The following is a 16,229-nucleotide window of genomic DNA, read 5'->3' on the forward strand; positions in this document are numbered from 1 at the left end:
GTCTTTTTGTGACTTTTGAAAAAAAGCCACATTTCATAAATGTGTCTAAATCCTGGCCAAGCTCCAAACCCAAACCTACTTTCACAAACTCATGCAAATAGGCCAATATTCTGGTACAAATTATTAAATAAATATGAAGCAGTCATCAATTCATTTTGTCTTGAAAAAGACGTCCCCCCCCCCCCAAAATAACCCCTTTAAACAATACAACTTTTCAGTGGACACAAATTAACCAATATAATGATCTATAAGATGACTGCTGCATAAACTCTATGGGTTTAACCCCTTCCCGACCAAGACGTACAGGTAAGGGAGTTTGGCAAAGGCATTAAATCTGACACCTACGGCGAATGACTTACATCGGAGATAACTCCAGTGCTGGTCATTTAATGGTCTAGATGCCATAATTAATAGCGATTATTGTATAGTTCTTCATTGGTGGTGCAGTGGTCCAATCAGCATCCCCATGATGTAATCACGGGGTGCTAATCAGTTGTCATAGCAGCTGCGACCTATTGATATAGCCTGACTATGACAGGATGCACCAATAGACTGCCAAAGGCATGGATTAGTGGTCTCCAAACTATGGCCTTACACAAGTTGCTCCAAATCCCAGAATGCCTGAATCCCTGAAAAAATACTAGACTTTTCCAGAGTATTGAAACTTGGAAATCAGAACAAATTTTTCAAGACAGACTGAATGGACGGCCACTTCATAACATTCTGCTTTACTGTATTGGTGAGGTTATTTATAATGAATCTAATGTAAGATTTATTGGGGGACATTTATCAAACTGTTTAGACCAGTTAAGATGGTCTATATTTGTCTCTCAGAAAATCTCAGTCTTTTTTGTTGAGACTTTTATGAGACTTTTGCTTTAGATCCCTTTCCCGCAGAAATAGTATAGCGGTCTACAATAGAGCTTAAAATGTAGTGGTCAGGAATCAACTGAGACTTTTATTGAAAAGTCTCAAAAAAGTTGCATCAACCGAAAATGCACAGAAATGTCATGCCCGGCGGAAATCCAATCTAAATAGTTATTAGTAAGCCTTTTAGTAATTTTTTTTGACGTAATAGGCAATACAGTGCAGTTTACATTTCAAATTACATTTTAGCTTTAAAGGGAATGTGACACCAAATTATATCTTTTTTTCTTAAAGGATAAGTACATTTATATATGTTTTAAATATTTTTGGAAATCTTAAAAAAAAAAATTAACTTGTCAGAAAATATTAATGTTTTTTTTTTTATATCCCACTGTTGACCAATAGAGGGAGCTAAAATTAGAATGTGAAGAGGATAACTTGAAACTTGGCTGCTGCAAACTTGACCCACCCCTCTCCCTGCTGGTGACCTCACACCTCCCTTCCTTCTTGTGTCTGTGCAAGAGAAGGGGGAGAAATTCCACTGTGCCGCGCCATCTTGTTGGTGACTGAACAGTCGTAAAGTACAGCTGCTACAGATTAATGGTATAATTATATGTATATAGGAAAAATCTGCTGTGGATTTTCCAGCTAAAAAAAATCTGCAGCATATTACAATACCAGTGGATGACATTTTAACAGATCTATTCTATGGATCACAGTCTAGTGTAAACATCTCCCCCTGCAGTCAGTCTGCAGTGACCCAGTAAGGGACAGACATAGTCAGGGACACACAGACACTCAGTACAGAGACACATGCAGACTCTGTACTGAGCGTACGTGTATACATAACTGTACTGAGACACACACATATATGTTCATACAGACAGGTACACGTGTAGGCTCAGTGACAGTCAGGGACAAACGCTCAGTCCAGTCAGGTATACATGTATGCTCAGTACAGAGACATGCACATGCATCATACTCAATACAATCAGATACACTTCACTTTGGAGATGGTGTAGCACTGCGTTATAGAGTGCACTATAGGTAGGATGGCGAGTGGTAACAGATGTGGCCGGATAGCCTTAGGCGGTGCTCAGATATAGTAGACAATGTTCACAATGTCCATGGAGAAGAAAGAAGAAATATCGGCACTCACCAGTGTGGCTGTGAAGTCTTCTTTATTGAGACATACTCACAATAGGGGTACAGGAGAGAGGGGTGGTGGGGGGACAAGTGGTGGCAACCGAGCTCCTGTTTCACACGCCTGTGACTGCTATTTATACAAGTGAACCAAGTGCTCAACCTATCACGCACCTGGTCGTATCTCACGTAATCAGGTGATGTGGTAGGTAAAGGAGTGTGCTAAAAGCAAAGGTTATACTAGAAGCATGCTGAGAGCTCCGTCCTGTCATTTAACCATATGTTGCCTGTGACATTAGATTTAATAATCCATAGTGTCTCTGACCGTAATAGTTTCAAATTCATTTGTTCATATTTGTTACATGACACTCTTTCTATGCCTACAAAGCGTAAAACTTCTGGGTTATTCTTGTGGGCTTCTTTTACATGGGCTTGCAGACGAGACGCTCCTGGCTTTCCGGCGCGTATGGTATAGAAATGTTCCCTAATACGCATCTGGAGCTGGCGTTTTGTCTGCCCAATATAAAAGAAGCCACACGGACATATTATTGCATAAACGACATTCTTGGTGCGACAGGTAATGAGATCTTGGATAGTATTACTTTTAGCACACTCCTCTACCTACCACATCACCTGATTACGTGAGATACGACCAGGTGCGTGATAGGTTGAGCACTTGGTTCACTTGTATAAATAGCAGTCACAGGTAACATGGTCTATGGCCGGACGAAGCACGCTAGGCGTGTGAAACAGGAGTTCGGTCGCCACCACTAGTCCCCCCACCACACCTCTCTTCTGTACCCCTATCGTGAGTATGTCTCAATAAAGAAGACTTCACAGCCACACTGGTGAGTGCCGATATTTCTTCTCCATGGACACAATCAGATACACCATTGCATGCTCTGTACAGTCAGGTATACATGTACACTAGCACATGCATGCTCATACAGAGAAACATGCACACTCAATACAGTCAGGTACACATGTATACTAAGTACAGATACATGTACACTCAGGGACACGTATGCTCAGTACAGTAAGGCACACATGCACTCTCATACAGAGACAGGCACATGCAAGCTCAGTACAGTCAGGAACACGCATATGCTCAGTACAGAGATACATGCATATGCACGCTCAACATAGTAAGGTACACATGTACAGTCAGTAGAGATACATGCATGCTCTGTACAGTCAGGTATACTCAGTACAGAGACCCTTGCACATGCATTTTCAGTAGAATAAGGGACTCGTGTGGTCAGTACAGTAAAACACACTCAGTACAGTCTGATACAGAGATACGCTCAGTACAGAAACAAATGCATATGCACGCTTAATATAGTGAGGTGACTGGAGATTAACACATTATGTAACAGCAGAATAGATAGTGCAGCTTTAAAGGGTGACTGGAGGATAAGACGCCATGTAAAAACAGACTAGTGAGTGCAGTTTTGAAGGTGACTGGAGGATAACACGTTATAACAGGAGAACAGTGAGTGCAGCTTTGAAAGTGACTGGAGCATAAGACGTTAGGAAACAGCTGAATAATAAGTGCATCTTTGGAAGTGAATAACGGATAAGACGTTATGTAACGGGCTGTCAGGACAGCCCGCCCACAGGAGCTCCCGACCAGGACTATACAAAATTATATTTGTGGACCTGAGGAAGGCGCGAGTGTGCGCCAAAACGCGTTGTCCTGTTTTACCAATTGACTTCTTTTACCAATAAAAGTTAGTCCTGCATAAGTGCTGGCTTGATCTCTGTTTCATTCCAACTCCCGTCGAGACACAGTAGCGCTCTCCAAAAAAACCCTGATCTTTTTGTACCTTCTACATCACTTTGTTGTCCGTCTCCCTCGGGAACACGGAAAATAGGGGCGAGAGCAGCAGACTGTAACTACCTCATCGGTAGATACCCTCAAACACAAAACAGAGGCCCCACCGACCTCTTCATACCTCCACTCAAGGTCAGTACCTCACCTTGGGTGTTTGGTGGTGGGTATCTGCACCATTTTTCCCTTCATTCTCCCAATACTACACTAGGGAGCGCCCCGTTGTTTTCTCCTCCTCCTTTTTCCTTCATATAAAGAATAGGACGTGATGTAACAGCAGAATATTTAGGTCAGCTCTGGAGGTGAAATGGTGACTACAGCTCTGGAGAAAGTGGGGACAGCACCTGAATAGTTTGCAGGAGGTGAAAGAGATAGGACAGTATGCTTCTCCACAGTGAAGCTATGTTCACACAATGGAATTTCTGTGCGCAATTTCATTTGATATCAAGTGAATGTCCACATGGAAATTTTCCATCTGGATATTCGCCCATGTGAACATATTCTAAATGTTCCGACATACATTCATTCCAGAGCATGAATGACAGTCAGACCCATTATGCTTCATGGTCCTGTAATGGTAACAGAGCCTGACTGTCTCACACAGCTTTCCCAGGCTCCTGAATGGTATGTGATCTGCTTAATACTGACAAATTTCTGGCCACTGTTATCATTACAGGACCATGAGTCATTATAGGGTCTGACTGCCACACACAGCTTTCCCAGGCTCCTCAATGGCCAGAAATCTTTCAGTACTAAGCAGATCAGGAGCCTTGGAAAGCTGTGTGTGACAATCAGTGGGGAGGTCTACACATTGAGGAGGTCGGGGCTGTGCATGGAGCTAAGTGTCAGGACTGACAGGCAGGTCACAGAGGTGATTGGGGGGAAGGAGGACAGAAGGGACTGCAGTTATAAACTTTGTATAATCTCTGTGTGTCTGCAGTGTGAGCTGAGAGGAGACCAGGGCAGGACTGTGTAATGTGTGTGACTGTGTGGTTCCCCTCCCCCATCCACCTCTCTGATGATCTCTGCTCCATTGATAAGTCACTGCTCCTCAGGGACTTCATGAAAATGTCTCTGGCTCCCCCTTTCATTTCACCTAGCCTGTGTTTTGCACGTGTGCAGTAAGCAGTCCATGCTTTTCTATGAGACACTCTCAGTCTTAACTTTCCCATGCACTGTGCCTGCCATAAGGCAACTGTGTAAGTGTTAAGTGACACATCACAAAGAGGCTACAATATGGCAGCCTCAGTACACATTTTATTAATAAATAACATTAAAACTACATTGTCCAAAAAATAAATACATACATGAAATGCTTTATCTTGATAGTATTTTTTTATTAAAAAAAATAAAATGGTGACACATTCCCTTTAATCTGAAGGGTAATCTAATAATATATAAAATTCTAAAATAATACAATTTAATTCCAATGATCCCTAATTTTTTGGCTATTTTGTTATCCTTGTAGATGTCTGATGATGAATTTACGCCATGCGCATGATGCAATTTAGTCTCTTTGGAGATTTCGCAAAACGTGTAGTGGGAGTGTGGTGCAGTTTCCCATGGCAACCAATCAAATTCCTTCTTTATTAAAATTTTGTTGCAACCTGCAAAAAAATGAAGAAGCAATCTGATTGGTTGCTATGATCAACTGCACCACACTTCCTCTAAACATGTCATCAATCTCGCCTTTTTGAATTCTGTGACTGTGCCTAAGGCTATGTTCTCAAGACGGAATGTCCACATGGAGAATCTCTAAGCGCACATTCCGTACAGTGCGTGCACTGGCAGAATATTCCGGCGCTTGAACAGCACAGGAATGTGCTGTTTCATAGACCCTTATGCATTCCGTGAGGCTTCGACACAAAGAATGACCGTGTGGCATGGAAATTCCACTGTGTGCACTGAGCAGCGGAATCACATTGAATTAAACATGACTCTGCTGCAATGGAATCTCCGTTCCAATTTCTTATCCGGAATTCGAAATTACATTTCCATCCTGCGAACCTAGCCAACAATTCTGGCCGATTACCACAAGGATGATCCTCCTTTTGAACTTAGACTAACAGAGTTGAGGGCATAGAGCAGCGTTTCTCAACTACTGTGCCTCCAAACTGTTGTTACACAGCAACTCCCAGCATGCCATGCCAGCCTTCTTTTGTCTGTGCATTTGTAAAGTAAAAATTTTACCAATACATGAATTTGAACAAATGAGATAGGCTAAGGCTTGTGAGGGCATGGAGGCTGAGGTAGAATATTGAGGCTAAGGGAGGGGGGAGGCATGGAAGAAAAGGCAAAAGGATGACAAAGAGGGTAAAATGAGTTAGTTTGGGAGGTTGATTATAAAATGGGAATCAGAGGTTTGTGGGCATGGAACTTGCAACTTTTTAAATAATTGTCTTAGGCTCTGCAACTTTTGTGAGTCTTTTCTCGTGCGACTTTTCAGATAATTGTCTCAGGCTGTGCGACTTTTGAGAGACTTTTCTGGTCTAAAGTGCTGCAGAGAATAGACACTAAAGTCCATTTGCAAAATGTACTAAACGCTGTGCGACGATTCATAAATTTCACTGCCAATAGACCCATGCTCAGAGACTTTTCATGTAAAACACTGCTGAGAATAGACAATGTCCAATCTTTTTGGAGCAACTGTCCTGGCACTAGCGGTGTGTGTTTGCACTATACTATTTTTCTAGTTTATTATTAATCTTGAGAGTCAATTAAAAGTATTGCCACAATGCCACCATCATTAAAGGAGATCTGTAGTGTAATTTTATTTTATTTTTTTTATAATTCCCTGTGCCTGGGCTGCAAAAAGTAACAAAACAAACTTTAACACACCTTCCCACGTTCCCCTGGTGCCAGTCTACTTGCTGACAATGAGTCATACTGCACTCAGCGCATTGCCAACCGCAGCGGTGCCCCGCCTTGGCCGGTGATAGGCTGAGTGCAGTGTAAGGGCCTGGGCCAGCCTTCTCCCTGTTGACCGGGCTCGTTACATGACAGTGCGCTCAGCCTATCACCGGCCAAGACGGGACATCACTGCGACCAGCGATACACTGAGCACATTATGACTTCTCATCCCCAGGAAGAAAACTGGCACCGGGGGAACATCGGAAGGAGAGTTAAAGTTTGCTTTGTTACTTTATGCAGCCCGGGTACAGGGGATTATAAAAAATTAACACTACAGATCTCCTTTAATGTGTGTCCCTGTCATATTTTTTTTCTTCAGATAAGCTGCCTGTAGTGCCCCTGTGTAGTAGTGTACTTTACATGAGAAACAGCACTATTTTTGGCCATCATAAAAGATGTATATGGTATTTCCTAGAAGAATCCTGAAGAAGCAGGGCTGGAGCCGGAGTTTCTTATTTTTAAAAAGTTTGATCAAATGACAGTATGACAGCCCTCCACTGCCTAAACTGTAGGGTTAAAATAACAAATATATGCTTATTTAGTCACTGTGTTCTTTTTGTCAGTTACCAACATGTCAACATGGACCAAACACAGTGTGTGGTGCATACTCTTCAACTTGCAGTACAAATGATGCAGGAGGAGGGAAGTATTAAGAGACTCTGTGACAGACTCTTTGAAGTAAGGTTAGTGGCGAAACTCTTAAGCAAGTTGCAATACAAAAGATTCAACAAGAACAATCAACATAATTGCATGACTCCTGAAAGTAAGTCAGTAAGCCAAATTGGAAACAACATGGGATGGACAGTTTGCTCCCTAGTAAATGGCAAAAGCTTGCATCATTGCATGACCTTCTGCTACCTATCGCAGAAAATATCAAAACCCTCAGAATGACACCATGTCCCTGGTGGCCCCTTCCCTCTTTGATCTGCTCAGCCACATTGATAACTTTGAACAGAACACTAGCTACCAAGACCTTTCTACCCTTGCACAGAAAATGAAAGGCAAAGAGAAGCAGCATTTTGGTCTTCTCTTACATCTATCTAATGAAAGGTTTGCACCACTTGCAGCAGCTGATGGTTTTGTGAACCCTACTGTCTGTAAAACACTCAATGTAGCTACTACTACTATTTAGGAACTACTTAGGCAGGCAGAGGAGTATGTGGCACAGAAATCCACAGGCACAAGAAGATGTTGTCGATAAAGATCCGTCTGAAGAGGATGCCGAAGAACAATGGGAGAATATTGAGAAACAAGGCAAGGGGTTGGACCACCACCGCACATAGAAATTCTGTGTTTCTATTCCTGGATTTTTTTTTGAAAGGGGTTATCAAGTGTTTTACTAAATCTAATATGGTGCTGCTGGGGTGGTGGAAAAATGGAGAATCGTATAATTACCCAGTAGCAACACTCCCCCACAGGTCCCTTTCGGCTTTATTTGTCTTTCCACCCTGCAATAAAATGGCCGCAAAAATTAACACTGCAGCATGGACTCGTGGTCATACTACATGCTTTATCTGTTCATACATGCAGATTGTAGAGGGATTATTCTTCTATAAGGATCTCTTTCCATATACCCTATTAGAGAAATAGGGGAACAAAATTCAGAGGGTATCAAATGAAGTGCAGAGAAATGGGCACGGTCAAGATCACAGTTTATATTGAGCTAGCCATGCATATGGGTGGAGGGGTGAGCAGATGATGAAAGAAGCTGGTGACTGAAGATGGGGACTGAATGGAGGATTTTAAAAAAGTTTAAAAAGTAAGCGTCCCTCCATGTATATATGCGTGTGGATTAGGGATCGACCGATTATCGGTTTGGCCGATATTATCAGCCGATAATCACGATTTTGGACATTATCGGTATCGGCAATTACCTTGCTTATATGCCGATAATGCCCCGCCCCCCAGCCAGAGATGACCGTTACTGCAGCTGCCCCATTGCCTCCCCCCATCCTCTGCCCACATGCCGCTGCCCCATCGCCTCCACCCCATCCTCTGCCCACATACCGCCACCGCCCCATCGCCTCCCCCCATCCTCTGCCCACATACCGCTGCCGCCCCATCGGCTCCCCCCATCCCCGGTGTAATAATTATCTGTTCCCAGGGTCCGCGATCCTTCTGCCTCCTGCGCTGTTGCTGTGCGCAATGACGAGTGACGTCCCCAACGCGACGTCACCGTCAGTGCGCATAGTGACAGTGCAGGACGCCGACTGAGCCAGAAGGATCGCTGACCCCTGGGAACAGGTAATAACACTGCGGATGGGGGGAGGCGATGGGGCAGCGGAGGTATGTGGGCAGAGGATGGGGCAGCGGCGGTATGTGGGCAGAGGATGGGGGGAGGCAATGGGGCAGCGACGGCGGTATGTGGGCAGAGGATGGGGGGAGGCAATGGGGCAGCGGCGGTATGTGGGCAGAGGATGGGGGGAGGCGGCAGTATGTGGGCAGAGGATGGGGGGGGGGCGGCGATGGGGAAACTGTGGTGGTTAGACTCAGGACACCAGGACAGGAAGGGGGAGAGAAGCGGGTGGCGGCGGCAGTCTCTGGCCCCGCAAAAGCCGTTGCAGTTCATTGATTTAAAGCGCCCGCTATAAATCATTGATCTGCAACGGCTTCTGCCCCCGCCAGAATATCGGTATAAGTTATCGGCTATCGGCCTGAAAGGTGACAGATTATCGGTATCGTCCCTAAAAAATCGATATCGGTCGATCCCTAGTGTGGATATATATGTATGTGTGTAAATCTGTGTTGTCTAGGTAATGTGCATGTGTATGAATAAATTATGTTGATGTGTGTGTGTGTATCTAATAGAGGGGGACTACAATCATATGCCTCCAGCTGTTGCAAAACTACAACTCCAGCTGTGCTGGAATAAAGATGGCACAGTCAGAATAGTGTTGGGGAGTGTTAAATAACATGAGCAAAAAAACAAAACAAAACCTAGAGTGCCTCTTTATAAAATACTAGGAAAAATCTGAGAGGAAACAGATGTCCATAATTTCCTAATTTTCCCTTAATATATAGTAAACAAACACATATAATGAAAATAAATATCTTTACAAAAAATGTATTTCTTCCCACAGAAGTAGAAGAGGGCTATTTATCTGCAATATTTATAACCTTCCTGAAATAGTTCAGTCACTGACTAACAACTCTTTAAACGGTCTACAATAATGTATGCAAAACAGCGCCGCTGTTCTGCCCATCTTGTATAAATGATATGCTTCACAGCACTTTCTTGTTTCAGGCGTATTCTTGAATTTAACTGATAAATATAAACTCTAGCACAACCATTACAAGGTTGTTTTCTATGCCTCACTGGAACTCAGGAGTGAAAGCCTTACATAGTCACTAAGGACTGGTGCCGCCCCTCACGCTAATAATACACTAGCTCATTTTTGACAAATGTAAAAATAATAATGATATACTGTAATATTAATTATATGTAATCCTGACAGTTTTTTTTAATTATTTGGATCATACTACTGCCATTTGCTACTGCTAAAATTCCTGTGCTAGTTATGCGGACATGTGGTGCAGTAATGGTGTGGGGGATATTTTCACACTTGAAGCTAAGCTGACCATTTCAATCCCTTTATGACCACAGTGTGATTTCTTAAACATGACAAGTCCACTGTACTCCAATGGCCTTCACCGTCACCAGATCTCAATCTGATAAAGCACCTATAGGATGTGGTGGAATGGGAGGTTTGCATCATGGATGTAGCAACTGTGTGATGCCATCATGTTCATATGGACTAAAATCTCCAGCACTTTAGTTTCCAGCACCTTAGTTCTAAAGACAAAAGGCAGCCCAACCTAGTACTAGCAAGGTGTACCTATTAAAGTGGCCAGTGAGTGTATATATCATATTGATATCATATTGTCACAAAATCTAATTGATCAGCAGTAGAAGCGTGGCTGATTCACATAGCCGGACTTCAGCTCGGTTTGGCGACAGCTTTAAGCCTGGCAGTTTCACCCCTTAGATGCAATGGTACATGGTTAGAAAGAGGAAAGGGTTCCCTGTGTTGGCTCACCAGCTCCCCTTCCTATAACATAATTGGTTGTCATAAATCATAGAAAAAAAAATGCTCTGTCCTCAAGGCTCAAAATAACTGTGTCCCTATGAAGTTAAAGAATTGTTGTGCATGTAGTATCCTAATGTAAGAAAAAAAACACAGCATGAAAAAAATTCAAGATCTTAATTCTAGGCCACATCACAGCCCAGTCATACATGATACATTTACTGGAACTACAAAAACAACTGTCTTACATGAAAGGTGTAAATTATGACTATGCCTTTGCATTTTCGTTCCCTCACTGCAACATATTCGCTGCCTGCTATAGAGTTCTGTTACATGTCCCTTGTGTGCTGTCGGGATCCAGACAATAGAACAGCTTGCTATAATTTGCATACAGGAAGGATACTATTGTTAACTAATTACAACTTACAGCTAACAGTAGTTGAAGAATTCGTTTTTTTTTTTAACTGAACAAAATGCAAATAATTTGGTTTTAAACACAAGGCTGAATAGTATGTGAAAGAGACGGCAACAATTATAATTCCTGTAGGGAAAACATAATCAACACAAACAATTGTACTCACATCTGAAAAGCTACACAACTTGTCTGATGTTCGGCATTCACAGAACATTCACAGAAGTCTTTTGCTTCTGTCACTTACAACCTCTCTGATGCCTCTTTGATAAATGTGCAAACAAGCAGGTAGTCACACTGGACTAGACGATGGTGCTCAACACAAGCAGCCTACCAGTAAGGCTGGGTTCACATCATGTTTCAGCCACATGTTAATGGTAAACGTTGGGGTATTCTGACCTATACTACAGGTACCTATACAAAGGTATTCTGATGTAGACCAGTGATGTACAGCCCAAACATGATGTAAATCTAGCCTTAGCAATAGGTTGTATATATAATTAATATATATATATATTTACTAAGTTTTTTTTTGTCTACAGTACCTTGTATGAAATTTCAAAGTTCTCTCCTCCCCAGATCTGAAGACCTGGGTCATAAAGACCCAACTCGAAGAAGAAATCTCTCTCGATTGCAAACAATCCTCCGGCCATGGCAGGAGACCTAAATAATAAATGCATTGAATAAATATACTTTTGTCCTGTGTTAGAATAACATCAAAATTATTAAATCAGGAGGAATGTCAATACCAAGACAGTAGAATTGAAGCAAGACAGTGTAGAAAACCCATAAGAATGAAGCAAAATCAGTTGTGGAAGACAGAGAGGCAGCCATTAAAGAAGAAAAAGTTCTGGTTGAGTAATGAGAGCCAGCCATTAAAACGTAATGATCTGTAACCTTCTCCTTACATTTAATAAGTGACAGTGTTGTATTATCTGTTAAATAAGGTAAATACAGACTTCAAGTCCAACTTGTGAATTAAATTACTAAGCATTTAACATATTTGTGGGGGGGGATTTATCATTCCTGCACCAGCACAAAGGGGGAGATTTATCAAAACCTGTGCAAAGGAACAGTTGCCCAGTTGCCCATAGCAACCAATCAGATTGCTTCTTTCGTTTTTCACAGGCCTTTCTAAAAATGAAAGAAGGGATCTGATTGATTGCTATGGGCAACTGGGCAAGTTTTCCTCTTCACAGGTTTTGATAAATCTCCCCCAAAGTGACAAAATTCAGCAAATTTCCATCACTGCACATAAAACGTTATGTATACTTAGCTCAGTTTGCCCAAACAATTTGCGCAATAACAAAGCTTTGCTCAATTTTACCACTCTTTTGGTAGGTAAAGTCTTGAATTGTGCTACTGTAAAAGAAAAAGAAAAGTAAATAAATAAAAAGGGGGGGGGGGGGGGGTCGAGGAGGATATCTGAGGTACACATATTGGGACCATCCCCCAGTGTCTATCTTGGACATAAACTACAAGGAGGTGGTGTGAACAGAGTCCCTTTTTACAGTATAGAACCATTTAGGCATGGGGCAACCTATTGGACCTAACTGCATAAATAACTGATGGCCTACTCCTAAACACTCTATGGACACAGTCTATTCTGGCCTTAAAGGGGTACTCTGGTGCTCAAGCATTCTGAACATTTTGTTCAGAGCGCTCAGAGACGGAGGCCATGATCATGACGTCATGCCCAGGCCCCCTTGTGACGTCACGCCACCCCCCCCTTTATTCATGTCTATGGAAGGGGGAGTGCCAAAGACATGCCCCCTCTCATAGACATGAATGGAGGGGGCATGGCGTGACGTCACGAGGGAGCGTGGCTGTGACATCAGGAACCCTGCATTTGTTTAGAACATTTCTTTAGAACGTGGTTGATGCGGAAGCCCCAGCAACGTGACCCCCACGATCAGACATCTTATCCCCTATCCTTTGGATAGGGAATAAAATGTCCAGCTGCGGAGTACCCCTTTAAAGACACATAAAATTTCATTTTTGCATTTTTGTTTTTTCCTTCTCGCCTTTTAAGAGGCATAACTTAAATTTTTCATCCACAGACCAATATGAGGGCTTGTTTGTCGCGTGACCAATTGTACTTTGTAGTGACACCTTTCATTTTACCATAAAATTTACAGAGCAACCAAAAAACATTATTTGTGTGGGGAAATTGCTAAGAAAATGTTGCAACTTTGAGTGTTTTGTTTTTACACTGTACAATTTACAGTAAAAATTACATGTTTCCTTTATTCTGTGGGTCCATATGATTAAAATTATACCCATGTTATATTATTTTATTTAAAAAATTGGAAAAGGGGTGTTCAAACTTTTATTAGGAAGGCTTCCTTAAGCAGCAGAGGACAGATCGGACGACAAGGAGACAGGTAAGGGCCCCTCCCATCATCCATTTAACTGATCAGGACATCACAATTTCACCCTGATGGTCCCAACCAGTTCAGCTGCGCTGCTGGGATCATTAACCCCCATTTTAGACACCACTATCAACTCTGATCATGGCGTCTAAAGGGGTAATGCCGGGCATTAACCTTGGGTCCTGGCTGCTCATAGCAATCGGAACCCACCAGGTATGAAGCGTGCTCAGCTCGTGAGCATGCTTCAAACACCGGTAACGGGACCAGGGCATACAGGTACGCCCTCAGTCCTTAACCACCAAAGACCAAGGGCCCTTGGTCCTTTAGGTGTTAAAAATCGCCCTATTCTGACCAAATATACATTTCTAATTTTTCTGTATGGGGGGCTGTATGTTTAAATAGTTTACTGTATGGAACCATTAACATTTTAATAGTACAGACATTTACGCACGTGGCGATACCAAATATGTTGATTTTATTTTTAACTTTTTATTTGGTAAAATGGGAAAAGGGGGAATTTAATTTTTATTGAGGGAGGGTCTTTGTCACTTATTAAAACTTTTTACTTCTCTTTTGATTGCAAATACTGAACGCTGCTATGCATAGGCATACCGATTAGTATTATTCGCAATCTACTTTTCTAGTCTGCTAGAATGCCGACCAGAGAAGAGAGCAGCAGCCGGATGGAGAAGGCGAGTGGAGCTCTGACGGCCATCTTAACACATAAGACAATCGCCATTGCACCACAAGTGGTCCAATGTGTGTCTGTACACACTCGCAATATTTAAGATGCCATGATCAGTTTTGATCACAGCATCTGAAGGGTTAATGGCAGACATCAGCAGGATTATCCATGGGGTTCCGATCACTGTGTCGGGTGAACCAGTGAATACAGAACCATGCGACGTACATGTACGTCACTGTTTAGAGGAGGATGTGGAACTTGAGTATTACAGCCTCCTAAATGTTCACACTGGTCCACATAGGACAATCCTGCATTATCCCATTCACATGTCCCCTTCATTGTTTACCAGGCACCGTTCCATAATTTTTACACACAACACAACTGCAACGCAATCACATCACAGCAACTATGAAAAACTATACAGCTCTGCCTGTTAAACAATAAAAGGGACCAAGCGCTGTGACCCCTTCAGTCAGCTAACTGGCAGGAGTGCCAGTAGCCAGACCCCACCCTTCTAATATTGATAGCCTACCCTAAAAACAGGGTATACATTTTGTAATCTTAGAAAATCTCTTTTCATACCTTTTAAAAAATAATGTGTGCGAATGGTGCTGTATGAAAAGTCACTTACTAATGTACTATCTGTAGCAAAAATGTCTCTATAAGGAAGGCTAAGTTTCCACTTTTTCTGGCAGTTTTTGGAATACTGCCACTGCAGTTTTTTGTGCCAAAATCAGAAGTAGATCCATAAGGGAGGAGAAGTGTAAGTCCTTCCTTTATATGTCCTATTCCTTTTGAATACACTTCTGGCTTTGGCTCAAGAACTGCAGTGGCAGATATCCAAAATCTGCCAGAGAAAAAAACCAAGTGGAAACTTAGCCTAAAACCAGTCTCACATGACCATGCTGCTGGTGTTTGTCTACAGCTTGTATTTTGTTCTGTACTCTTAACATATGAATATCTTCCCTCTCCCAGTAGTACTGGATTGTCACATATTACATGTCTACCATCTTCACTGCTCCTTTGCTTTACCACCACTTTGCCTTACTGTATCTAGAGACATGGGGGGAGATTTATCAAAACCAGTCCAGAGGAAAAGTTGCCGAGTTGCCCATAGCAACCAATCACATTGCTTCTTTCATTTTGCAGAGGCCTTGTTAAAAATGAAAGAAGAGAGCTGATTGGTTGCTATGGGCAACTCAGCAACTTTTCCTCTGGCAGGTTTTGATAAATCTCCACCATGGTGTTTCACATGCTAGGCAGCAGATTATACATCTGTATTGTGTGTGAAGAGTGTATTATAAACAGCACTACCTTACCCCTAAAGAAGGAGGGGTATATAGGCAAATATAAACAGAGGCAATGCCTAGGCAAGAAGAGAGGAATACTGGGAACTATAGTATTTTACATTGTTAACCCTGTACACAGCAAAAAAATTAATATAAAATCAAGAGCTACATATCGCTAAGTAATAAAAAATAACTACAATCATGGCCGTAAATGTTGTAACCCCTGAAATTTTTCAAGAAAATGAAGTATGTCTCACAGAAAAGGATTGCAGTAACACATGTTTTGCTATACACATGTTTATTCCCTTTGTGTGTATTGGAACTAAACCAAAAAAGGGAGGAGGGAAAAAAAGCAAATTGGACATAATGTCACACCAAACTCCAAAAATGGGCTGGACAAAATTATTGGCACCCCTAACTTAATATTTGGTTGCACATCCTTTGGAAAAAATAACTGAAATCAGTCGCTTCCTATGACCATCAATAAGCTTCTTACACCTCTCAGCCGGAATGTTGGACCACTCTTCCTTTGCAAACTGCTCCAGGTCTCTCTTATTGGAAGTGTAGGTCGTAAAAGAAAACAAAGGTGCGCTCCTAGTGTAGAGGTCTCAGGTAAGCGTGTGCCCCCAAACAATATGTAGTAAGCTTACCAGAGGTTGTTGTGCTATGGGCACAACGCCGTGGATTGCATGTAG

General features: G+C 42.3%; 1 protein-coding gene and 1 long non-coding RNA gene across 9 annotated transcripts in view; one reads left to right on the top strand and one right to left on the bottom strand.

Moving 5' to 3' along the window:
• Window positions 1-12,272, top strand: part of LOC130358042 (uncharacterized) — a 29,173-nt gene extending 16,901 nt beyond the window's left edge. Inside the window, exons 2-3 of the long non-coding RNA XR_008889381.1 lie at window positions 7,315-7,434; window positions 11,768-12,272. This is a non-coding gene — a long non-coding RNA (uncharacterized LOC130358042). The remainder of the gene's footprint in view (window positions 1-7,314; window positions 7,435-11,767) is intronic.
• GALNT7 (polypeptide N-acetylgalactosaminyltransferase 7) overlaps window positions 1-16,229 on the bottom strand; it is a 199,236-nt gene that overhangs the window by 25,690 nt on the left and 157,317 nt on the right. For all 8 annotated transcript variants that reach the window (XR_008889368.1, XM_056560797.1, XM_056560814.1 and 5 more), the window contains one exon: window positions 11,734-11,851. Coding sequence is in view for 7 of the 8 variants with exons in the window: in XM_056560797.1 (XP_056416772.1) it covers window positions 11,734-11,851 (118 nt within the window). In the remaining variant the exon portion in view is untranslated. The remainder of the gene's footprint in view (window positions 1-11,733; window positions 11,852-16,229) is intronic.

The sequence above is a fragment of the Hyla sarda genome, chromosome 1, assembly GCF_029499605.1.
Source record: "Hyla sarda isolate aHylSar1 chromosome 1, aHylSar1.hap1, whole genome shotgun sequence".
NCBI lineage: Eukaryota > Metazoa > Chordata > Amphibia > Anura > Hylidae > Hyla > Hyla sarda.